Consider the following 26,555-nt stretch of genomic DNA (forward strand, 5'->3'; position numbering starts at 1 on the left):
AAAACATTTGGTTTGTGTTAGTGTGTGCTAATGCTCATTGAATAATTTCCTTCATGTAAAGTATGGTCAATTGCTCCTACTTTGTCCAGTGCAAAATAATATTATATAAATATATGTATTTTGCAAGTATTATTCAAAGTTTCCTAAATAAATACTTATTTAAAGTTGTATCTTATACCTTGCTTATTGTAGTGCATCTTCACTTTGTTGGAGAAGATTACTTGAGGTGATGAAGTAAAGTTTGTGTGTGACTGAGAGCATGATACGAGGAAACACTCATTATGCACTTTATTTACAACTTTATTTACAACACACAGCATTTTCTTTATCCATGAAATGAATGGCCCATTAAAAACAAAATTCTCCCAAGCAGACAATATACACTCTGTCTTTATGTACATATTATGCAATATGTTGAATTCTCACACACAATGCCTTGGAGTATATACTGCATGTATCTGTGTATAAGATCTTGACTGCAATGATCGCAAAATGCTTCCTGTCTCTTCCTCACCCTTGCCTTTCTGGTGTATTGGCAGCTGTCTAATCGTCCCCATCTACTTCCTTTAATGACACTCCAAATTAGCCCTAATGTTTAGAAGTGTGTGTCAAGGCAGACGAAAAAAGCTCGAGGAGTCTGGAGATAAACAGGGGCAGGTCAGAGCGTTGACACTTTCCGCTTACACTCAGTCCACATCTGAAATGTCAGGTATCTCAAGTGATTTAAGTGTTAAAAAGAGCATTTTAAATATGTAACCTTTTCATGTTTTGATTTACCTCTCAAAGATGGAAAAGCATTCGCACCAGATGAATTGTTTGTTGTTGAGGCAGCAACAGAAGGAGGAGGATAACTTAGTAGTGGTATAACTAAAAAAAAACTTGCATGTCAAACCAACTTTATCGACACCTTCTTCCCCTCAGTACAATGCAATGCAAGATTTGAGGTGTTGAGTGCAGAGGAATAAATATGGCAATAAATACAGAACTGACTCGCCATACTGGCCGTCTTTAGTTCACTATCGCTGGAGCCATCAGACCCTCACCACAAACACACAAACTGATAAGACATCAAACACAACAATGAGCCAAAGATTTTTGCTTCCACCTTAAATTATAGTTGTCAGGAATCAACATGGACAAATATGCTCTGCAATTCAGCACTCCTTTATGGAAAGCAAAGATGCTCTTGCCTTTAAAATGTCTACATGTTCTTTCATTAGTTTGACAGATTGGAAGAGGGAGGACCGGCTGGAAGCTGGTAGTTTCACATGGTTTATAAAAGATGACAGTTTGGATCTGTCTATGTATCCAGCAGAAACCTGCAATGCTGCTCAGTCACTTCATCTAACCATAATGGGAAAGAGTCTGAATGATCCATCAAAGAATGACATCTTGGTTTAACAATGACATGCATTGCCCTTACTCTATGTAGGTTTGAAGTTTTTATCCTGTATGAATGATGACATGATAAAACCACATCTAATCATGGTCCAACCCATTTACCATTCTTTAGATAATTCATGTAGACATTCAAAATCTCTTATATGGCATAAATGGCATTGCCTTGATATCAACGGAAGATTATGTCAGATATCCTGTACAGCTGATGTTGAGGACCATTTCAAGTAAAAGTAACAAAACCAAGGAGCACACACACACAGATATATATATATATACAGTATATAAAAAAATCATATCATGAATGCTCACAGACAGGTCATCTGGCAAACTCTGAGAAACGCTACACCAAACAACCATATTGTAAATGTATGGCAGCAATCAAAGGCAATTATGATGCAATCTATTTCATTGTGATCCAGGCTGTGTATTGCATTTACAATACAATACATGGGGACAGAAAAGCTCCAGTTGAGATTAGCTCCATAGACCCCAGAGAGAGTCTGCCTTTTGTTATGCTTTATATTGCTTATTTGTTTCTCATAGTCAGCTGATTAAACTCTTTGAAACATATTATGGTTTATGTATGATGTCATATATACGCAACATCATAGATCATGATATATATTTGAAATATTTGTCATCAGACTTAGTTTTGCTAGTTTTAGTATTCCGATATGCCTGTAAAATCCAATGTTAGAGTAGTTCTATAAACATTTATTAGTAATTTGTTAATAAAACATAAGTATATATATATTTTAATAATGGATAATTATAATTACAGTGCATAAAAGAACCTGGTTCCATTATTGAACACACAGGTTTAACTTTTTTCATGACATCCAGAATTCAGACAACAATAAGTTTCTTTATTTCTGTGGATTCATTCCTGTTATTGTTTAGACTTGTGTTTTCTTCTTTACAACAATTGTTTCACTTTGCATGTCCTCAAAACCTATTTGCAATACCTTGGTAAGAAGATGGAGCAATCTGGACAAAAGCACTGGCCACTGGTACAAGGCTAATATGCCCGTGGTAACTAGAGATGCAGTGATAATGACCTTTTAATGAGAAATAGTGTATGTGTCTCATTTTCCCCTTTCTGTGTCCTTTGCTATGTGAAATATCATGTAAACTTACAAACCTTGTAAAAAAGTTGAGAAGAACAAACAAATATGGATTAGTAAAGCTGTTTAAAATGCATGGACTGACGCGGTTTAGAATATTAGTGCCCAAACCTGGCATGAAAAAAAGGGAAGCAGGATGTTAGCTATTCAATAACTGACACTACAGTACAGTACATATATAGTGGGGGTAGTTACTGTCTCTTCCACACACACACACACACACACACACACACACACACACACACACACAACTAACCTTCCCTTTCTCTCTCATATGCTCCGGTGAGGCAGTAAATGAAAGCTGATAGCCTGCTTGCCATCAGGTATTTAGCACTGCTTAGCACATTTTCAAGAGCAACTGTCCTTAAGGTTCAGTAGGTAACTTTCTTAAATATAACTTTTTGTCATATTTCCCCCAGCTGTCACTACTGACAGTAGTACATGAGACAGGTAACCTGTTCCTCTCCCTCTTCCTGGTGCTTCTAATGAGATTTGCAAGATTCCACTGCGCCTGAAGGAAAACACCCAATCAGAGCCGAAGAGTCTCTAACACAGTGTCAATGACTGCTCTGGAACTTGCATTAAACTATCAAACTAGGCAGCGCTGATCAAATAGGAAACAAGATTCTGTTACAGCATTGCCTATTTTTCATCTCAAATGTTTTCAGAAACTTTAGCGTACTGTTTAGCTGTAGAATGAGAAGGTTTGTGACCCGACCTCCATGTTGAAAACCGTCGATCCGAAATCCACACACCGCCTACAGGCCGGGGATTCCAAACAGTGATTGTGTGTGAGAGACTCCTCGGCTCTGATTGGACTAGAGGGAGGCAGAGGAAAATGATTTTTTCACAGATTATCTGTCTCATGTACTGCTGTCAGAGATAGTGACAGTTTGAGCAAATATGACAAAAAGTTTTTTTTTTTTTTTTTTTTTTATAAAAGTTACAACTACTACTGGTTTTGAAGTTGCATTATGGAAAGTAATGAATTCCTTTATTATACACTGTATTCCTACTGTCACTCAGTTCTCAGCTTCCACACAAGAGAAACAGAGAGAAGGAGAAGGGAGTTTAAGCAATCTGTGATTAAGGCAGTCTCATAAATATTGCAGAGGTTTTTGGCCCCTGTTTTGGAGATACACTGCCACAACAGTCTAGAGTTCCTAGCTCCTACTTACAGCTGCTTCCTATCCCCACAGATTACAGAGCAGACTGGTGGATGTGAATACCAATGGCAAAAAAGAAAATCTGAGTATGATGCCGCAATGTTCAATCCATGGAAGAAAAACAACATCAAGCAATAATCCTCTTTGGGAGAAAAGGTCATATTTGGTTTGTGTATCAGTCCTCCACACAATGACTAATCTTTTACAGGGACCCTAAATGAAAAAAAGCACAGCTCAGAGCAATGTAATTAAGAAATGAAAGTAAAGTAGAAGCCTATATCTAATTTGTCCACTGAAGTTAGTGCTAGGGGCTTTTTAAGCGGCGTGCAGAGACGAGGATAGACAAAGGTCCCACTTACAGTAGCTTAACTGTGTCTCACTTAATTGAGTTCATTCCAAGATACAGAAAAAAGTCAGATACATACATATTAGTTGGACACAGGAGATGTGGCTCCCTCACTAATTTAGTTGCGTTCTGCTGATTGTTTCGCTTCCTTGCAGCTTGTTAGTTGAGTTCAAGCAGTTTTAAAATCTGCCAACATGGCAATCCTTATGTACTGTACCCTTTACAGTGCTTCCAATTACTGTACTTAGGGCTTCAAGTAATAACTATACCTCTATCAGAGCTTCACACCCCTTTCTATACAGTGCGATAACAGTCCTTCAGACCCACTCCTGCATGGAGCGCTTGCAGTACAGTATGTGGCGCTGTGTGCTCTTCCTCCTGAACTGGAAAACGGTGTAGAGCAGGACCATCATGCAAAGCGCCAGTACACAGGGGATAGCGATGGCCACTGCTTTCTCTGTGCCCCCCGTGCTGTCCAGTTTGATGACAACGTCCACGTCACCATTGTCGTAGTGGCGTTCCTCCGCCACTGGAGGGTTCCAGTCCCAGTCAGGGTCGGCAGGCAGACCGTCACAGCCCATGAAATCCCTCAGGATGGATCTCGGGTAGCTAGGCTCCACACGAAGCAGTTGGTTGTTGAACTTCCAGTACTCCTTTCCTTTGTAAAAATAGGTAAAGCCTGGAGGGAGGTATTGTGGGACACAACAAATTCACTTATAAAGATTAAATTTGCGAAGAGCAACTGTGCAGTAGATGTACCACTTTATCGTGCATTTTTGCTTGAGAAATGAATCTAAGGATTAGCCAAATTGATTATCAAAATAGTTTACAATGTATTTTCTTTCAATTCTAATTGTTGCAGCTCTAGTGTAGTGTATTGCAACATCAGTGTATGCATTGAGTTACTTTTTTCTATTTTTTATCACTCACTTAATATGTGCAGATGCTCTGATGTCTAATGTGTTTTAAATAGAGATTTAACACTGGTTTAAACATTAGATCTTTCTTTTTTATGTAATTTAAGGTGTCACTCTTGATCATTTTTCAGATCACTGTGTCAGAGTGAAAAACTACTTAGGGTTAGGTCGGTTCTCACTGACTAGTTACGTGGTCCATAAAGCTGCCATACCGTTAGCCTTATCCACAAAAGCCCCCTGTGGAGAGTCAGGGATGCCCTTCCAGATGTTGATGGGTTTGGGATAACCTGGGTCCATGGTTCTCATGTCCTCATTGTACCTCCAGTACCTACAACAGGACAGACATAAATATAGTCAGTCAGTGACATGTATCCTGTCAGACACCCAGTGGTGTAGTCCAGGGTATACGCTGGTATACGGCGTATACCTACTTATTTTTCAGTCAGCATTGCGTATACCCACTTCTAAATCCCCCCTGATGCGCACCATTCAGTAATATCTGTGAGCCAGATTGCCCATTTTTTCCTCAAGGATAGTGAAGCCATGACCCACCCTCCTCTGCCTCTAATTGGCTGGTACTCGCTGCTTTCACTGATTAGATTGGTTAACTTTAGGCATGAGGACTGATGAGCCAATCAGAGGCAGAGTAGGGCGGGTCATGCCGAGGAAAATATCGCTAATACCTCAGGTGCCAGTGAAAAAAAACAAAAAAAAAAACCTCAGGTGCTGGTGCCACTTGACTACGATAACGGCAGCAGACCAAACAACAGCTGAAGAAATAACACAAGCGGCGGTGTGCCACCCCAGTTGATGGACGACATAATTCTGAGGTAAGTTTTAAGGTGGTTTCCAAATCAATCATTATTTTAAACTACTGGCAAATTGCCAGTGGCAATATGACTGCACATTTAGAGGAGAAGAGATAACACCATGTTTGCCTCATGATAAATACATTTTACATTCATCCAGGCTGCTTGTGTGACCAGTAGTAACTACAAACTGCTCCTAATCAAGTCATGATCATTTTATAATAGTGAGCAAGTAGAAATGACAGATTTTTGGGTAAACTAAATCATAGTCTTACATGTCACTGTTTCTAAAACAGGGCTTTTTTCTGGACTACTTTAGAAAGAAAAAAAAGGTGAAAACTGAGAGTATACCCACTTCTCCAGGGACCACTACACCACTGCAGACACCTGACCCTGCAGCAACAGTGTGCTGATCTGGGTCAAGCCCAAGTAGGAAGAAATTACACATTCTTGCAAGTGTGCACAAATCCACACACACAAGCACAGATCATCAGCACAGAGTGATGAGAGTTGAATTAATCCAACAACTGGACTCAATTACCATATCCATCAACGCTAAAGCCCAAGATCTAAACTTAGCACAAAAAGTAAGGAAATTTGTATTTGGTAGATTATTTCTCTGTGGTAACAATGCTTTTTGGCAATAAACGTTGGCAAAGCCTGTTTAATTCCCTTTCAAATGGTGTCCCATTTGTAAGGAACATGCATTTGTGGGATGAGCAGCAGCAGCGCTGAGTATGTGGGTTGCGCCCATGAAAAATTTGCCAAATCTTCTCTGCCAATGCCAAACAGCTTACTATGCCATTGACTCGTTTGGTGTTTGGTGGATTGGATGATTGAAGTTTGAAGAAACAAGACATATTGTGGAAGAACCATACACAGCCACAACAGCCTGGCACCTCCTCCTCATGCTGGTCACCAGCCTGGTCACACACTGCTGTGGGATGGCATCCCATTCTTCAACCACAATTGTGCTGGTCACTCTGGCACGAACAGCACGCCCAAGCTGATCCCACAAGTGTTCACTGGGGTTGAGGTCAGGACTGCTGGTTAAAGAATGGGATGCCATCCCACAGCAGTGTGTGACCAGGCTGGTGACCAGCATGAGGAGGAGGTGCCAGGCTGTTGTGGCTGTGTATGGTTCTTCCACATGCTACTGAGGTTCCTGTTTGTGAAATGAATACATTTTTCAATTGCCAATATGTCTTGTTTCTTCAAACTTTAATCATCCAATCCACCAAACACCAAACGAGTCAATGGCAGAATAAGCTGTTTGGCATTGGCAGAGAAGATTTGGCAAATTTTTCATGGGCGCAACCCACATACTCAGCGCTGCTGCTCATCCCACAAATGCATGTTCCTTACAAATGGGGCACCATTTGAAAGGGAATTTCCTTACTTTTTGTGCTAAGTTTATTTGTCAGTCTTATAGAGTATACAAGGGCCACTAACTTCTTTAGTCTATTCCTGTCAACCATCACCAGCATCCAAATCATCCTGGTGTTCATACACACAGCCTCTTTAAATGGGAAACAAACACAAAGTGGCTCGGACCGAGCCATACAACACTATTCAATGGGAAGGTCCAAGGGAAGGCCATGGACGTATAAACAGAGGGACGGTAAATCTGGCACATGCTAACATTCTGAAGGAGCACTGACGGGTGGGGTGTATTTGTTTAGGTGTTGAGTTGCAGACTTCACCTTTAAAGGACAATTCCGGCACAAAACGAACATAGGGGTTAATAACAGATGTGTACCCACTCTGTCGCTCTCTGGGACATGTTTTCATGCTAATCGAATGTGAATGTGTTTGTAGCTTGAAATAAGCTAGCGCGGACCGCTGATTAGCTTACAACGCTAGTATTCGGGGCACAGGGAAAGTAAAAACGAATCGCTATTTACCACTAAAAAAGCTCAAAATATCACCACACTTCAACGGTAGCATAATGAGGGTCCCTAAATGTTAACCGAAGCATTGAGAACTTTGTAAGTGTACAGACAGTTTATTAAAAAGATAGTTTAGAAAGACAGTAGCTCCCAAGATGGCGGCCGCCTGTACACTTACAAAGTTCATAATACTTCAGTTAACATTATATATATATATAAAATACAGATTTAAGACCAGGAAGAATACAATATCAAAGTTGTATTATGGTACAGCACTGGACTACTGCACACTGTGTTTAAAAAAAGAAAGACTCAATCTGACAATTTAAAGATCTGCAACTGACTTGATTCAAACACCCAGAGAAAGCGGTCAATCAATCATCCATACTTTGTTTATCTGCCTGGCAAATCTGTTTCAGGGGGTTGTTGTGATTGATCTGCTTCTCATACGCTAGCACTCACACACATAAATCTTGCTACACTGTGTCATTTCTTTGAATTAGAACAAACACCACCCTGTCACTGAGAGCCAGAGAGAAAGAGAGAGAGGGAGAGAGAGAGAGAGAGAGAGAGAGAGAGAGAGAGAGAGATGAAATTATGTTTGAGACGATGGACAGAACGTCCTGTTTGTCATGATGTGCAGCAGCAGGTTGAGGGATGACATTATCATGACAAAGCATTTTGTCAGCCTTCACCACAGGGCCCTCTGACCTCTTCAGATATGATTGATCATGACAGATGAACAAACATGTGAGTCACACTGGTATACTCTCAAAATTTAAGACCCTTGCAATGTACAAAGATAAACAACACATCCTCTAATTTGGTTGCTTTGGAAAGATTTTACTCCACTTCCAACTGCAGGTAACTAACTTCAACCGTGAATGAATCAATAGATGTATGCAAGTAGACAAAATAATATAAATACTTTAAAAAAGAAAAACTCTGAAGTAACATGATCACCATCACAAATGTTGCTCTAATATTGTGTCATAATGGGTTGAATGCCAATAAGCAGCATTTTTCAACTGTTAAATAGGCAATCAGCGTTTTCAAAGCAACATATGACAGCTTAGAGCTTCAAGGATGCCAGTTAATCTATGTCAAAATTGAAGACGCATTAATCAACACACCTGCACAATTATTAAATATCATCATTAAATGTTCCAAACACAGACACACTGCATTGATAAAGAGGAACAGAAGGAAATGAGCTGACAAATACGTACCTTTATTATTTTGACTGTAGGATCCACTCCTCAAAGTACTGTATTATACTTGTATATACCATTTGTTAATACAGAGTCAATTTGTTGGCATAAACAAATGACTTTAATTAAGATTTCAGCCATTGATTGGCCTCATAGTACTTTGTTTGCTCTGAGAAACTCCAGTTCTGACAAACTCCTTAACTTCATAACAGTGCTAGTACACAGACCTGTCTCCTTTGAAGAAGTAGGTTTTTGCGACATCCTCCCACCAGACAGCTGTCTCGATACTCTGAGTGGGCATGCTGCTCCCGAACAGCGAGATGTCCTGAGGGTACGAAGGCTGGAGAGTTGTGTCCTTGAAGACCCAGAAACGGTTTCCTAAAATACACACACCAAGTTAGGAGGCTCTGGGACAAAGACATTATCATAAAGATGACCTTGAAAATTGCTCTAGACCAAACACTGCCGGCTCTCAGCTCATTCAAACCTTCTGTGTTTTTTTTCTTCCAGTGATTTTTTTCTCCAGGGAGTCTACTCATTTCTATTCACATGATTTCAAAGGTCAGATGTATCACCTCATTTACAAAATATCTGTACAGCAGAAAAACTATGTAGTGTTGTCTATAATACAATAAACAGCAAGATGATGCTCTGAAGACAACGCCACTGAGACTTGTGGTTTTCAGTTTTATTGAAGCTATTGTTGCATTTAATTCAGTTTGATCATAAATGCCTCAGGCAGAGTGAGGGGAGCTGCTGTGGTTGTGTGCTTGCAGGAAGTAGCTACACACACACACACACACACACACACACACACACACACACTCACACACACACACACACACACACACACACACACACACACACACACACATGCAGTTAAGTCCCCCTGAGTGAATAAATAAAGCATGAGGCACTCTGATCCCACTGGGTGACAGATGTCATGTTAATCTGCCTGATGGACGGATGGCTGTACTGGATCTGCACCCGTTCTGTTTCCTTACAGAACGCAAAACAACCCCAAAGTCACCCTTTCAGTTGCTATAGGATAAAAGATTACTGTATGTTAAAAGAGCTCACAGATACACATGCACTTGTAGTGGTGGTATTTTATTCTACAGTATATATCACAACTCTCAAATCTGGGAATAAAAAAAAAAAGTATGTTTACATTCAGTGTTTTCACCAAAATACAAGTCTGACAAATAGGTTGAATGCATTTCAATTAATCATAAAACATTTGCAAAGCTGATTTAAAAATATATATTTTAAATCCTGCGTTGTTTACATCCATGTTTGCTAGCTAGCAGCATTCTTCTTCGTCGCATTTGTTAGTCCCTTGTAAGGATGTCACGATACCAAAAATCTAGTATTCGGTACCGATACCACAACAACAAAAGCACACAATACTCAATACTAAAGTCGATACCACGGTGTGTAAAAAAAAAAAAAAGGAAGAAAATAATAATACTTAAACATGAATTCCTTTATTTAAACATGGGGGGGGGGGGGGGGGCAGCGTCATGTCACTCTTCTTTCAGTGTTTTCTTTTAGTTTCAACTTTCTGTTATGGTGTGGAGTGGAGGGGGCAAGGAGAGCGTGACTTACAAAAACGAAAACGTCAGTCTTCTGGACCCCACAGCCTGTTGCTTTGAAGCCTGTCATCACCACACAGCCAGCGGACGGTACCGTCTCTCATGAGTTCACCCGGAACTCCCAGACAGCAAGCATGTTTACAGTAGTTACGTCTGTTTCTCTCTGTCATTGTTGTTTTTCACAAAGAGGCTGGTTAGAGTTAACTGATGTTATAGAGGCCCGTTAAAACAAACACTATCAGAGCACACGTTAGGTTATGATAGACAACGGCAGAGAGAAATAGACTCACTTGCGGTTTGGGAGTTCCAGGTGAAGTCGTGAAAGCCGCCACCGTAGATCTACGGTAAAGCCAGAAGCTGACTGCGGTCAAGCCGTACAGGGAGATGAGGGGATATTCGTTGTTTTTCCGTGCTGGTCGGTGTTCTTCTTCAGCATTTATTGCCAGTCTAGAACATTTTTAACGTTTTAACTGCCCCCATCAGGTCTGGTAGGATTGCACCCTACGGTACTGTTGAAAAATGAGTACTGGCACGTTTTCAGAAGTTTGGTACCGAGTTGGTACTGAAGTACCGGTTCTCGTGACATTCCTAGTCCCTTGCTACTTGGTGCGTCAATCAGCGAAAAGGCATGATACCGGTGGTATCACAAAATATGTATCACATCTCACGTACGCTCACATGTAATTTACATGTGTATCATAGTGCATTTACAGAATACTAACAAAATGGGGACCCACTCAAAAACTGGTGCTCAATAGCACTACTAGTGGCCAAAAACTCCACAGGGTACCTTTAATAAATTGAAAACTGAAAAAATATAACCCCAAAAAAGGAAAATTCTCATGCTTGTATTACCTTTGAAAAAGACAAACTTCCCTTCGCTATTTTCATACACGGCATCAATTTTGGGAGGCAAGCCTTTCCAGAAGTGGTTAATCTGCATAGGGTAGCCAGGGACTACTGAGTTGTCTCGTACTCTCCAAAACCACTGGTCCTATGGAAATGGATAAGGTAGAATGATCATCATCATCATCATCATCATCATCACAAACAAAAACCAGCAGTCATGTTCACTCAGGCTGATGGCTACTCTACCTTGAACACAAAAAGCTCCTGCCGGAGGATGGCCAGGGTGTTGAAGCCTCCATCACAGATGTTGGGTATGGAGTTGGGGTTGAAGGGCTTGGCCCCCTGTGGAGGGCGATGGGGTCTGGCATGGCGGTCATGCTTACGGGGGTCTGAAGGAGGGTGGAAGCGAGGAGGAGGGACCGTGGGTGGGGGCCTAGTAGGCTGCGGTGCTCTATCTGGTGGACCTAAAAAGAAAGAAAAAGACTGTACAGTTTTTCTGTATTTGTAAGATAACTATTTTTGAGACTGTCTTCAATGAGATATTAAATAAGTTTACTGTTTTTTGACCGATGCATCTTTAATGTTGGCACAGATTATTTGTTAGTTGATTCATGTTGGCTGTCCTCTTTAACAGCGGACAAATGCTGCTTACATCAACTAATATGACTGAATGTTGCAGCAGAATTTGTAGTACTGACTATATCATTGCAGGGCTTCAGTATCAATAATATTTACCAGCCGCGACAGCGACGCTGGTTTTGTTTTCACCTTGTGAGTCTGTGTGTGTGTCATCATGGCAAAATGTTGTCCTGGAGACACCTACTGAAGCGGGAACTACCACAGAAAAACAGAAAAAGTAGAAGAATTTGAGTAATTTGCTCTGTGTTTATATGTCTGTCTGTCTGTCTGCGGACAGATTTTGTCACCGTGATAGCATCCCAACTGTGCAAGATGGAGTCACGAAACTTTACAGGTGTGTAGTTGAGAACAAAAAGAAGGCCGAATTCAAGGATGGGTGTGATCCAAGCAAGGGGGAGTAAGAGTTAGGGAAGGGGCCATTGGCACTACACTTTACGCCACTGGCCAGATTTGGCTTCACGGCTGGTTTGTTACCATTGTAAGATGGTCTCTAGTTTGTAATATGGCTTTAAAAAAGTGTTGGAACAATATAATGCATATGTAACAATGCTCTAAAGGGCTCTAACTACTTACTAACTGCTAGAATTTACAGAAAAAGAGTTGTTTGTCTTTGTTCAACTTCTACATCATACTAACATATGAAACAGAGGATTACCATAGATTTTCTGGATGCCCTGCAGGTCATCGTGAGGTAGTTTGAAGTTCTCTGTGTCCATGTACTGGTAGAAAGGAGCCATGATAGCGGTGGGGTCGTTAGAGTGTTCCAGACCGAGGGCGTGGCCCAGCTCATGCACCGCAACCAAGAACAGGTCATTACCTGGAGCGGAAGAGGGTATTGTTAATGCAAAAACAATCAATCATATATGGCACACAGTACAGTACATACAATAAATAAGGAGGTGGAAAAGAATAAATGTTACTTATGTGTGCCATGATGAAACAGAAGAAGAAAATACACCCATTAACACAAGAGGCAGGCATGATAAGCACAGAAACATCACTAAGAAATAAGATTCATATGGACATTAGATTTTTTACAATTACTGGGCATCTATATAGACAAGTGGCTATATAGATGCCCAGTAATTGTATCCGTAAATCCATAGTCTATAAATTATTGTTGTTCCACAAGCTGCTATTGTGCCACTGTAACATGGCTAAAATGAGGAATCATTCCAAGAAAGATTAGACATAGGTGGGAGCATACGTACATGCTGGCACAATAAAATCAAACTTCTCTATATTAGTCAGTCAACAGACAATTAATCATCAGTGGTTTTGATCACCAGTTAACCATTTATCAAGCAGAGAATGCCAAATATTTGCTCATTCTAGGGTCTTCCATAATTAGAATTAGCTTCTTTTCTCAGGTTTATATCATTGTAAATTGACTACCTTTAGGTTTTGGACTGTTGATTGGACACAACTGAGCAATATTTCAACATTTTATGGACAAACCAGTAAACACATTACTAACAAATAACTGGTTGATTAATCAACAATGAAAATAATCATTACTTGCACCTCTCTGGGCCAGACAACTTCCATTGAAGTGTTCAATGAAGTGCAAGTAAAGATTATTGAAGGTAAAATGCTTGGCTCCATAATAGCAAATATGCCCCACAGAGAGCAGAGGGACACACACTCACGTTGCTGCCCTGGGCACCAGAGAACAGTGAAACAAACATTCATATAATGCACCTATACACATGAAAATGTGAAAAAATAAAAATGCCAGTGTCTATGGTCAGCATTCAGCTCATAGTGTCAACCTGATTTAGAAAGAAGAACACCATTTATGTACAGCTTGTGACTGAAGCTGTCCCCAGGAGATTGTTGCCCTTTAAAACATGATATCCACTCCTGCCAGCAGCGCTGCACGGACCAACCACTGACCCTCAGCCAGCAGCTAAAAGGTTACACCTCCCCCTCCCCCATTTATCTCACACATCCAGCCTCTTCTACCAAACCAAAAATGTCCCATAAAGACTCCCAGGAGACAGGTCGGAGCTACCATTAGCGCACATGTCAACATGCAACATTTACAATTACACTGCTATGAAAGCCCATTAAAGGTTGCACATCTTCCCAGACACATAAGCAGAGACAGAAGCTTTTCAGAACCAGCCTCAGCACTCCACATGGATAACCATGGGACACTGTGCAAGGTTGAACATGAATTTGACTTGGGAGTCTGAGACAATTACCATTGGAGTATGAGAACAAAAGAGAGAGAGGGAGAGGGAGTAGAGCTGATGGGTGGCAAGCAGTTTCCCAGAACAAACACAATGTGAGCTGTTACCCTCCTCTGCCACTAATGGGAGGATAGAATGTAAGCGTATGGCACATGGGTATTAGCGAACCAGCCTGGTAGTGCTCTGACAAGCCTGGCGCCCTGTAGGTAGGGTAATTAAAGTGTGTGTGGATGCACGGCTAAGAAAGGCATCTTATCTCCCTCTCTGGGATGCTGCACCCTGCCAGAATCCACATTGGCAGGCTGGCCTACATTGCATGATATGTGGGCCACTGTTACAGTATATTTTATAATATAATCCATAATAACCAAACCTACCTTTATCTGTCATAAGATTATCCAAAACAATATGACATAACACAACACAACATAATATATAACATTACATAAGATGACATGACATGGCACAACTCATAATGACCTAACCTAACGTAGCCTATAATAAACATTACCCATAACATAACATAACATAACATAACATAACAATATAACCCATACTAACTAATCTGACTTAACCTAATATATCCATGAATAGCATAATATAACATAATTAACATCATAAAATCCAAAGTAAACCAACTTATAACTTATAAACACATAACATATGATTACATTACATAAAATCATATCACATTACTTTGACATGGACATGTTGTAATGGCATAGATAGATATAGGCTATATATATATATATGGCACTTTTCTGCTTTCTGTCACCTCTCGCATACCACTGAGCTACATCAAATTCACTAAAAACAGAATAGCAATAATCATGTGCCAGCAACCAATGTCTTAAAATAGCATAGCTTTCTATCCTGTCATATGCAGAAAACAAAAACAAAATCCTGACAGATGGGGTGATGCGTCTTTAGAGAGCGCAGCCCAATCAAAGAAATCTCTGCATTCTTTGTTTTTGGTTAAGCATCCCTCATACTCTGCCCTGTGATACCATCTCTGTTATATTGCCCTCCTGTCTAGCCATCTGTATTTCCTGTTTTTTCTTCCCATCAGTCTTTATCTGTCTCTCCCGATGATTTCTCTTTTTTCTGTTTCTCAATGCTTTCCTCATACCTTCCACACCCCTTAACTTGTTTACTTAACAGCCAACATTCTGAATTTAACAACCTTCTTTCTGTACTTTCTTCCCTTATCTTAACCCCTCCCTTTACAATTTCCTTTCCACACTCCTGCTGTGGTTTCTCCTTACTTTCGCTTTCCTCACTCATTTGTAGCCTTTGTCTTACTACTTACTACCACCACTTTCTCTGTCTATAGATTTAGGTTTAAACCCCTTTACCATCATGGTTTGGGTTCCCCAGGGTCCATGGCTCATCTGAATCAAAGTGTGTGTCCCCTCCTATGCCTGGGCCCGGGAAATAGGCATGGGCGAGGAATCCCCCCTCCCCATCGAAGGGTGAGCTGTCACCATGAAAACCCGAAGCGAAGATGATGGTGATGTCCACATCACGCCTGCCAGTCTCCAGTGCGCTGTATGGAACGGCCTCAAAGCGTAGGGGAGTCACACCCTGCCACACATCAAACGCCCGCCGGATGGCATCGTGAGTCTCCCGGGCACCCACCTTTGGTGTGACATTTTTTATGCTGTGGGAAGAAAGAAAGCAAATCGATTGTAAAGGCTGCAAAGAGGTAGAGGCTATGAGGCTGAGAAAATGCTCTGCAGGCTGTAGTTTACATACTGTGTTCATAGTAGACATGGGTGTACATGGTGCAACAATCATACATCATCTTAAATTACAGGGAAGAGAACATTCGGGAGAAGTAAAAATAAAATATATACTGCATCAACCCCGTGCCTCGTAATCCTATTCATTTTGAGTGAACATATTTTATTTTTCAAATTAAGGAGACACTAAAAAAAAAGTTGCACTTGACAGAACTATTTCAAGCCCGGCAGCTTTTACTGAACTTTTAACACAGCAGTCGTTATCAGTCCCTGGCAGGCAAAGAGGCGTGGGAAATCTTCTCCCTCTCTAACCACTAATTTTCGTGAATAAAGTGCAGTCAGCAGCAGCACTGGCTCAGCACTGATTGACATTCCATTAGGAGAGGTGGCTCATCAATTCAAATTCATGGAGGAAGGAAGGATTTGAATAAATTGACAGTGTTATCGTCTATTACTGCTGTAACCTGTCAATTTGCAGTTGTGCCAGAGACCCGTTTATCAGTTCTCCTCAGAACCTATTAAAAGCTGGAGCTTAATCAGGTGAGATAAGATGAGAGTTTGAATATTTCTGCTGAGATTACGGACAATTTACACTCAGGAATTTCAAACAATTTATGAGGTAGAGGAAAGTCGTGCTACTCAGCTAAAATAGTTTGTTTTGTTTTATAAAAAAAAAGAATACATGGAGAAGGATTAAAAGAAACTGCCTGATCCCATTTTTCATTTTGTCAGCAAGCTATTTATAAACTGGAAAGTAAACATACTCACAGCCCATATGGGCACATGTGTGAATCTGAATGTGTGATGTTGATGATATTCGTGTGTGCCCCCAGACATGTGACGTATTTGCGCGGTCTCTATGACAACACAGAGCAAGTGATCCCAGGTGGTTAAAGAGGAGGAGATGAGAAACAGAGAAGAGCTGAGAAAATTAACACTGGCACATCTGAAACCTACAATAAGCGCTGTAAGCTCAATGATCGCTATGACAACTGTCTCCACTATCTCTTACCTGTAGGTGATGTGTGTACGCTGCCACTTCTGTCCTGTCAGCGCGTATCTCCGCTTCCGTGACCTCGAAGCACTTCTAAATTTGTCCGGAACTCCACAGCGAGGCTTTTGCATCCAACTTAGGAAAGAGAAGAGAAGAGAAGAGAAGAGAAGAGAAGAGAAGAGAAGAGAAGAGAAGGTGACTCAAGTTTGCTAAATAAAAGTTGGGAGGCAAACACCATCACAAGACAACATAAAGCACTGAAGTGAACTCAGTAGTTCTCTTACTGAAATAATCACAGCAGCAAATTAAGGACGTGTTGTGCAAAATACCACTAAATCTACTCCAAACTACAGTCAATAATTCTCAATGAGGGCTGAGAGAAAATCAAGAGTTTCTTGTTTTCTCATTCATACCACATCGGATTATCAAGAGTACAGAACACACATACTGTAATACATATAGGCAAAACATTAATTCTCACCTCAGTGTGATATCACTGCATCATCATGCAAAATGAGAAGAAGGAAAAGTGTTAAAACCTTCCTCTGAGGTTGTTCCAGATGATGTGATGGGAGGTGAAATGAACATCTCTATTTCTGTCCTTCACTAAGTCATTGCAATATTGATAGCCGCTCCGTCTGCATTTTTAAATGAATGAGCGGAGCATTTGCATTAATGTGACATCAATTGCCTGGTGAAAGTACATGTGCACCCCAGCTTGAGTTGTACAAGTGTGTATAGGCTACTCACTCCTTGGTTTTCTCATCCAGTGTCCCTGTGACATTGAGACCATAGACACGCTGCATGGCAGCGATGGCTGAGTGCATGGTTTGGGCCGAGCGCAGGACAGACATTCCCGGTTCTGTGCGGGGAAGGTAGCCATACCTCTGTAGCCATCCCTGCGAGGGGGAAGAAGGAGAAAAATGTGTGCCTTCATATCGTGGCTATTTTAAAACTTCTTTAGTAGAGAGGAAACAGGAGGAAAGACAGTAGGAGATGACATGTGAAAAAAGGTCCTGAGCTGAAATCACATCCAGGGCATTGTACATTTGCATTTTGCAAGTTTGTTTGGATAATAAATGAGTTAATCATCTACTACGATGCACATGTATCAACCCGAGCTGTCAAAAGTGAAAGACTATAAAAGAAACAAACACCATTTGTTGCAGCTATGAACTTGAATTTCCTTCAATTTTTGTTTGATTAGATCAGGTCTCACATATAACTGTTACAATATATTCTCTTTTTTAGCATTCATATTTCACTTAAAGCAGCCATATTATGCTCATTTTCAGGTTCATAATTGTATTTTAAGGTTGTACCAGAATAGGTTTACATGGTTTAATTTTCAAAAAACACCATATTTGTGTTGTACTGCAGTGCTCTCTCTCACTGCTGCAGATCCTCTTTTCAGCTGGTCTCTGTTTTAGCTACAGAGTGAGACCTCTTTTCTTCTTCTTCTTCTGTACTATCTTTGATTGCACTGCACATGTCCAGTAGCTCAGATGTAGATCATGTCAGCTAGCTAGCTCCATAGACAGTAAAAGAAAGGCTGTTTCTACAACTTCGGTCAGTTACAAGGCAGGATTAGCTGGGAGACTTCTAAATGAGGGCGCACATGTAAGTAGTTCTTTTGTAGATTATGGTGAACTTGTGTGTGTTGTAGCAGTGCTTTGCTATTGAGAACGAGGTAGCATGCTAGCGTTAGCATGCTAGCGTTAGCATGCTAGCGTTAGCCATAGCGTTAGCATGCTAACGCTACGAGCTAATGGCCTGCTCGTTTCGGCTTGTGACGTCACAAGCCGTGCCGATTTTGAACAGCTCACCCAGAGACTGAAGGCAGGACACATTCAGAAACCGTATCTCACTCTAAACAGCATGGGTGGATTTTTTTCAAAGTTTGTATGTGTGTGGAAGCACCAGAGACACAACATAACACCCCAAATCCCAGAAAAAGTGATTTTTTCATAATATGGGCACTTTAATGCTGGGAGGCTGTCTAGTTCAAAAACAGACCACAGACATTCCTTCACTGCAGTGGTTGGGTTACCTTGTTCAAGGGCACAGTAGCTGTTTAAATATGGGCAAAGTACTATTTGTTTAGTTACCCTAACCAGTGTTCCCAGTAAGTGGCCAATCCCATAATAAACAATAAAATATGAATGCAGGTTATTCATTCTGCATCTCACAAAAGGCTGTGAGGTGACTAACCATTGCTACAATACTTTTTACATTATTATTGCAAGAGATCAAACTGAGAATGAGCTGCTGTGGTTATATCTATAATTAACGTCACAGAAGCTTTAATGAAATACTTCACAGAATTTACAAGTAAATAGTCTATTTTTTGCAGAAACTGTCTATCCGGCAGAGGTTTAGCTTTAAATGTGGCTGTGTATATTTGCTCACAGGCTCCCTGGACATCAGTGCAACTGTTTGCATTTGAATCCCTCCTAGTGACCAGTGTTTGTGTCATGCGGTCAGCATGTGCAGGACTGTGGCCCTGCCTCCTCTTGCCCTACAAAGCGAGAGAGCGACTTGACACAGAGGAAAGAGGTGAGGCTGAGCATCATCCAGGGGTCACTGCCAGACTCAATCCTGAAGCTGAGAGGCCACGAGGTGCCCACGCTATCCGCAGCTGTCCACAGCCTCCCCATCACTACACACAGTCTATGAGATATATGCTCCAGCTAATCTGACTAGCTGTCTCTTCTGTCCATCCCTCCCCCTTTTGCCTCCATCCCTCTTTCTGCTGAGCTAAACACCTTGTTTATCCCTTTTTTTCCCTCCTCTCTCCTGTGGGCGTGTTTTCTGTGTGTGTTGTTTGTTTGTTCAAAGGCACAGATCTCAGAGACATATCGGGCAGATTTCAGTGAGCCATAAAATTGAATAATGATGTGTTTGTGTGACTGTCAGCTGCAGCATTTAATTTCTTCAGAGTGGTGGGATGGGAGCCTGAGGTGAGGATGAAAATGACATAAATTAATAAGGTACAAAAAAGCAAATCCTATTATGCAGCTTGTGTCTGCAAATGTATAATCTCCTCCATGATGCTGCCAAAGCATGTCTGACTTTATGTTGGCCTGTCACAGAACTATATCCAGCAAAAGCATTATGCTGTAGGACATCTCAGTTAAAACAGACCACTCTTATCTGGGTTGCACATTTAGGATCAGTGGGCTGGATCAGCTCAGCTCATGGACCGCAGTGTAATAAAATGAGCATCCTTCTGTTTCATTGCACTCTACAAATGAGGAATGCGTGATGTTTTCGCCGTTCAGTGCGTGAGCTATCCTGATAGGCTTACAATGTATCCATGTTATGCTTTATGGTTATTGTGCCCACAGATAGCGTGGGGAGTCGATATATAGGCTATACATATAGGCTATAGCCTATAAGTGTTTTTCACGCTGAGGCAGATGATGTGGAGGAGAGCGCGCGGTCATTTATGATAACCAGGGAGGGAAGGCCATTTATCTTACCTCAACGCTGAACTGATGATCCTCCTCTCCGGACACTGCACACGAAATCCAAAGCAAAAAATGCAAGCAGAATGCTGCCGCGTAAAAGCAATCCGATGGTTTTCTTTTACTGGAGGATACTAAGGTCATAATGACCTGTTTTTCCCGAGTGTTTATTAGAAGAAGCCGCCCGTCTGCTTTGGCTCTTGTGTCAAATTAAAATCATCAGGCGAGCTGTCAAGGCAGATTCCGATGAAAACGAGAAAAGGGCCCCGCGTTTTATAAAATCCCAATGGTGGCATACAATGTTCCGATGTCAAGCAGAGATAACGCGGCATGTTAGACCCGCTGCCCTCTCCATTCTTATTTACATCAGGGGCTACATCTATCCAGCAGCATCAATGGCCATGTACAGTACCCAGTCTGCGCATAAGATAGGCTACCTCCCGACTCGACGCCTGCGCTTTGATTTCTCACACAGCGCAGCGCTGCTTGGCAGCATCATGAGACAGGAGTGCAGGAGAGATGAAATGCCAGTCTTCAGAACTGCCTGCACGTTTGACTTTTACATTGGCTCTGTGCACTTTGAGTCACACATGTGCAGTAAGATGGTTGGATCTTAAATACAAAGGCATAGAATCAGATTATGGACTGATTTAGTTTACATTCCTCTGCTGATGCCTATAAGCCATAGCCTAAAGCATCATTTGGCTTTATGTGCACTGACACAACTGCGGAGTGACCCCATAATAATAATAAAAAAATAAAAAAATAAAAAAAATATATATATATATTTTAATTTTTTTTATTATGGGGTCATATATATATACTCTGCACCTTGCCAATACTTGATAAATTAATCAATCATCTGATCTTATACAGCAACTTGTGCACGGTTAGACATCAGGACAAAAGCTGACCTTTAGTGTAATTATGCTCACTTATCTTAAAGTACTATCTGTCCCACAGTTTACCCCTGTGTTGATCTCTGCCCTGGAGACCCAGAACAGACTACCTGACAGCTTCCCAGGACAGTTATAGCTCCTACTGTACCGCTCTTTATAGCCCTTGCTTCAACAACCTGCCTCAAGCAAAGGAGCCACACGATGGCGGTGTTTCATTGAGGAATATGGCCGTTAGCGGTTTGCTTGCAAACCTCTGAGGGCACAGGACACACTGAAACCTGAATCCACCCCACATGAACTAATGAGCAGAGAAATTGATCTGAGATTAATTTGATATGTCAGGCAGAAAGAGCATATGGAAAGGAATGAAGAAGGAGCTAATTAAATGTTTGTTTTTTTATATACTAACAGCAATACATTCCTTCAAACAGGAGCCATCTCAACTGTCTCTTTCAGGAGCAGATTCTGAATCTGATGTTGCCCTGGCCTAACTGCAGAGAAATCTGCATTTTAGTTGATTACATCCATGATCTCTTTCTATCAATCACTAAGAGAAAGTTGGAATGAAGATCATTTGCCAAGCTGACACATGTGGCTTGGCAGTTTTCTGCACTGCTGCAGACTGTCTACAAACGGTCAATCTTTTGATCCTTTTTATTCACACTTGTGAATGACTCAGAGATTCCTGTAGTTATGGACACTTTCTCACCACTGATTTGAGTGGATCTGAAGGACAGGGCCACACTTTGCCGGAAAACCATGGCACCAGCTGTGGGAATGCAGACCCTCACCCCAACTGTACCACAGTCAGCACCAAACCATCCTGTCCAAGAATATCATAAAAAGCACATTTTGAGTCTGAGTCTGATGCCCAAACAGGGACCAAATAGGTTGCAGCACATACAGAGCACCTGAATGAATAAAGACAGGTTCAGTGAAGCCTGACAATAGCTCTTTTATCTGTCATAAATATTTGATCTCAATAATTGATAATGACTGTTATATACTATATAATACTGTATAATAATTCCTTTACACTTCAACACTCTTCAACATTTTTTCAAAACCATATTTTTCACCCTAGCAAATGCCTTAACGGGTATGCAACCCTGCATTTAAATACACATTTATAATATAACATTAATTGACAAATAGAATCGACTGGAATAAAAAATACTTTATTGTCTAATTATTTGTCTACTGGCATTTCATCAGTCTATTTAATTACATTTTTCACTGTTGACTTCATTTTTTAAAATTGTTTTATTGCTTTATGTTTGGCTTTTGTATAGAACTTGATGATATATCAATGAACTGTATCACTATTATTATTATTATTATTATTATTATTATTATTATTATTATTATTATTATTATTATATAAATGTTTGAAACCTGAATAGACAAAACCGTCAGGAAATCATTCACATTACTCATAACTGCAAACAAGGTGTTCCATGTTATGAAACAGGATGTGACAGGTTGAGAAGTTGAGAAAGGGATTCCTATTGGATTAAAACAGGTTCATTCATTTACTTTGAGGTGTTTACTGTGTAACCCAATGGGCTGCCATGGAGACCACATGCTCTGGCAAGTGAAGATGGCTCATAGCCAAAGACCAGGGGCCTCTTCAGGAAACGGTAAAACACAGAGCAATAAGATATGCACATTTAATCGTTCTTCATAGGAAGAGAAAACAAAGTGTGTGTGTGTGTGTGTGTGTGTGTGTGTGTGTGTGTGTGTGTGTGTGTGTGTGCACTCGCGTGTGTGTGCATGTGTGTACTCTCTATCACAAAACAATTCATTTATCCATTCAAATATTTGCCTATACTATTTAAGTTTAGCTGAAGGAGAATTTCCTTTACGGGGGCAGATGGTGAGATACAAGGTAATCTCACTGGCTTCTTAATTAAACCTAATTAATTGGTACTTGACAGTTTGTTCTGATCGCCTGAGGCTCTTCAGCCATACCGCTGAAAACAGGATTTAGAAAGCTATTATTAAAGCTTTTAAGGATTCAGGCACATCTAATCCATGTCTTATATCACATGTCAGAGATATGGCAGCCATGACAAGTGCCTAAAATAGTGCAGAGATTCACAAAAAGGACATCTGAAATTAAACATTTAATTTGATTACTTTTGGAAGCAATTTCACTCAATATAACCTACAGTTTTGTGGATTTGCATAAAGGTTTTGACATTCTTCCAGGCTTTAGATATGTTGTACTATTTGTTCTTTGGGCAATAATTAAATAGCCTACTTTTGCCAAGTACTTCTCAGATGAATTGCATAACAAAATAATAATAATGATATACAAAAAGATTTATGATCCATGAAGTTATTAGGATCAATATAGTTTTGATACAAAAAGTTTGTTGTATGCTAATGGTTTTCTTCTTCTTCTCCTCCTTTCTTTTGTTCTGTCTGGGCTGTAGAACACTTTTGATCAACTGTGTCATGTGTAGAGAGCCCATAGAAATAAAATGGTAAAATCAATTTGATTTCTATGAGAGAGGCGTATAAATAGTGTTGAGTTGAGTTCAGATGCAAGACAGCAAATTCAGTTGAAGAAAAATCAGAAAGTATCACAATGGATTAAAGGTCCCAAAATGTTTTATTATTTATTATTATTAAACAATTTTTCAAAATCATGATAACTATTATTGTGATATGACGTTGCCCCAGCCCTACTTATTCTCATGGCTGATATTCATTTTAGATACACTAGTGTGATGCCTGTTTGGGTGGATGCAGCAGATGTTGTGCCTCTGGGTGACATTGAATCCTATATGATCACATATGTTTCTTGCTTCTGCAGCTCATCTCTACTACAGTATATACAAGACACTCACAAATGGTCATGTTGTTAGTGGGGGTTGGTACTTTCCCGTCCAGGTTTTTCTTCTTCAGAAATGTACTGAGATGTTGCTGGTCCATCTGGGCCCTGTCATGCAGATCAGACTTCAGACCTTCAGGACGAGTCGTCTCCCCTCACAACACAGTCGCGTAGCCTTTCTGCCTCACTGAACCACAAGACTGCTTGTGTAAACATTATCTGTTTGGCTTTTACTGTATCTGAAATAACTCAAATATGAGCTGCAGTAATTAGCATATACTGCTAATCCAAAATGTCCCTCAGGTACTGAACATAAGAGATGGAAAATGTGAAAATATTGCAAGGTGGGACATGTACAAACAATACTTTGCCAGCCAGTAGCTGTCATCTCTCCTCTCGCTCTTTCTTCTTCTCTCTCCCTGGTTCTTTTTTTCTTTTTCTTGTCTCTTTTTTGAATCCCCAGTGGTCTGGCCATTATTCTCTGTTTGTTTAGTGTTTCTGCTTGGCTGACAGACAGCTGTGGTGTGAGGCTCTGCCTGTGCAAAACGCACAGAGCCCCATGACTGTGATGGATGGCGATATAAAACACTTACAACTAGGATTTCTTTCTTTCTTACTGTGGAACATTTCATAATTGAGATGTTGACCAGCGGTGTAGAAATTGGCCGCTGGTGAGAAGCCAAGGTGATTTCTTGACCTATTTTTTCTTGTTATGTGCCTCCGTTGTGGCTCAGTGCGTGGCAAGCCTTGGTTCCAAAACATTTAAAACAGACCCCATGAGTATATTCAAATATATGACCCTAAAACGAAGCGGAAATTTGATTTTCACTAAAAGTAAAACTGCAATATTTGACCTCTCTTGTTCCTCTTTATGAGACTTGAACTATTTAATAGTGACTAACCTTGTGAAGGGAAAAAATGTTTTCACTCAATGGAGCTACTTCAGTTACCACTTTCCCCCTGACTAACCAAAATGACAAAGGCCATGGATTTCCCAATGACCATTCTGAGAAAAGTCAAACTGGCAGTTGCATCACATCCACAGCACAATGAAAATAGCTTGCTGTGCCGTCTCCTATGAAACGTTAGCCTAACATTAAGTAATTTCTCCTCAAGGAAAATGGTCATAATTTCACCCAACACAATAACCTCTTCCTCCAACAGTACAACCAAAGACGATTTGCTGAGCCATTAGGCTGCGGTAATGAAATAAACCCCAGTGTGAGAAATGATTTCTATCACTCCTGTCCCCATAGAGTCTGATTGGTATACAACAACAAACACATTCAAGCATCTTGACATCCAATTAGACTCGACTCCAATCAGACGGACACTCTGTCAACGGTCTAGACGTTTTGTCCATTAAACATCTGTATGACTCTGATACTGACTCTGATACTGAGGGCTGTCTTTCATGCATGCACATCTTCACAGGGACTGCATATGCAAATGAGCTATATAGCTAACTCTGGCTCTACATTTGTGTTGTGCATGGCCCCTGTTAAATATACTAATAAACTAAACTAACAAACAACTAAATAAATAAGGGTGAAAGGGTGATTTTAAGATGCCAGAACTTACTGTTGGGCTTAGCTGTTATAGGCCAAATTAAATGAAATGTCCCAGATGACTCATCATTATAATTTCTTTAATTTATAGGTGTTCACCTGAGGGACACTTACATGAGATTTTGTGTGTGTGTGTGTGTGTGTGTGTGTGTGTGTGTGTGTGTATGTATAAGTGTGTACAAATAAACAAAAAGTAGTCATTTGTCTGTAAAAATGACCCTGTACCTCTGGCCACAGTTTTTGATAACGCTCAGCATCACTCATCGTCATTCGTAGAGCTTCATCTCAGATCATATGTGGTGATCTCAGATTTTTGTGTTGTTTCAGGCCTTGCAGTACATAGACTCGACCAGTCCTCACAGAGCATCATTGTCTGAATAACATCAAATCGGCTTTTTTTCACAGCAAATATTTCATCATGACATATAGCAGAAAAAGCACAGGTGGAATTAATAATATTAAAATGATTCCACTCCAATTGCCTGTTCCAGGGTCCTGATATTGCACATGCTCACTTACTGGCTTAATGACTTACGGGACACTTAATGGAACTGAGCCATCGTTAGTGTTATTAGTTAATCTTAGTTAAACCTCATTATTTTGTTTTCCTTTTCATACTAACAGGGGCAAAGTCGCATCAAAAGCCTAATTCCCTATAGAAATATCATCAGATCATTATGCCAAGGGCAACTGCCACCCACTCACTCTAAACTATAAGAGCATTAAAAGCAGGAAGAGAAGGAAACCCAGTAAAACACATTTAATATACCTTTCTAACTGCAAAGAAAGAGCTAATATTCATGTTTTTTTGTGTTCATTAAGTAATTCATGGCAAGTGACTTTGAGTCCTTGAAAAGCGCTATATAAATTCAATTTATTATTATTATATTGAGTGTTAAACTCCC

General features: G+C 40.5%; 1 protein-coding gene across 4 annotated transcripts; it reads right to left on the reverse strand.

Moving 5' to 3' along the window:
* Positions 1 to 276: 276 nt before the first annotated feature.
* On the reverse strand, positions 277 to 20,908 carry mmp16b (matrix metallopeptidase 16b (membrane-inserted)). 4 transcript variants are annotated; one of them, XM_031294472.2, is made up of 12 exons: positions 20,360 to 20,905; positions 17,628 to 17,776; positions 17,359 to 17,373; positions 16,896 to 17,012; positions 15,497 to 15,801; positions 12,602 to 12,763; positions 12,076 to 12,141; positions 11,554 to 11,771; positions 11,314 to 11,452; positions 9,091 to 9,241; positions 5,167 to 5,282; positions 277 to 4,716 (listed from the first exon to the last, which is right to left on the reverse strand). In XM_031294472.2, the coding sequence occupies exons 1-12, from the start codon at positions 20,486 to 20,488 to the stop codon at positions 4,355 to 4,357; spliced, it is 1,929 nt and encodes a 642-aa protein (XP_031150332.1). In that variant the 5' UTR covers positions 20,489 to 20,905; the 3' UTR covers positions 277 to 4,354. The 4 variants fall into 4 exon arrangements, with proteins under 4 accessions (XP_031150332.1, XP_031150333.1, XP_031150334.1 ...); XM_031294473.2 differs by lacking the exon at positions 17,359 to 17,373 and having other exon boundaries at positions 4,355 to 4,716; positions 20,360 to 20,908; XM_031294474.2 differs by lacking the exon at positions 12,076 to 12,141 and having other exon boundaries at positions 4,355 to 4,716; positions 20,360 to 20,902.
* Positions 20,909 to 26,555: the final 5,647 nt, after the last annotated feature.

This window comes from Sander lucioperca, chromosome 9 (assembly GCF_008315115.2).
Source record: "Sander lucioperca isolate FBNREF2018 chromosome 9, SLUC_FBN_1.2, whole genome shotgun sequence".
In the NCBI taxonomy this organism is placed as follows: domain Eukaryota; kingdom Metazoa; phylum Chordata; class Actinopteri; order Perciformes; family Percidae; genus Sander; species Sander lucioperca.

Coding starts and splice junctions, on each gene's coding strand:
- mmp16b (XM_031294472.2), bottom strand. CDS start 20,488: ATGACCTTAGTATCCTCCAGTAAAAGAAAACCATCGGATTGCTTTTAC. Junction 12,142..12,601: donor GGGCATCCAGAAAATCTATG/GTAATCCTCTGT, acceptor TTTCTGTGGTAG/TTCCCGCTTCAGTAGGTGTC. Junction 11,772..12,075: donor CACACACACAGACTCACAAG/GTGAAAACAAAA, acceptor CTTTCTTTTTAG/GTCCACCAGATAGAGCACCG.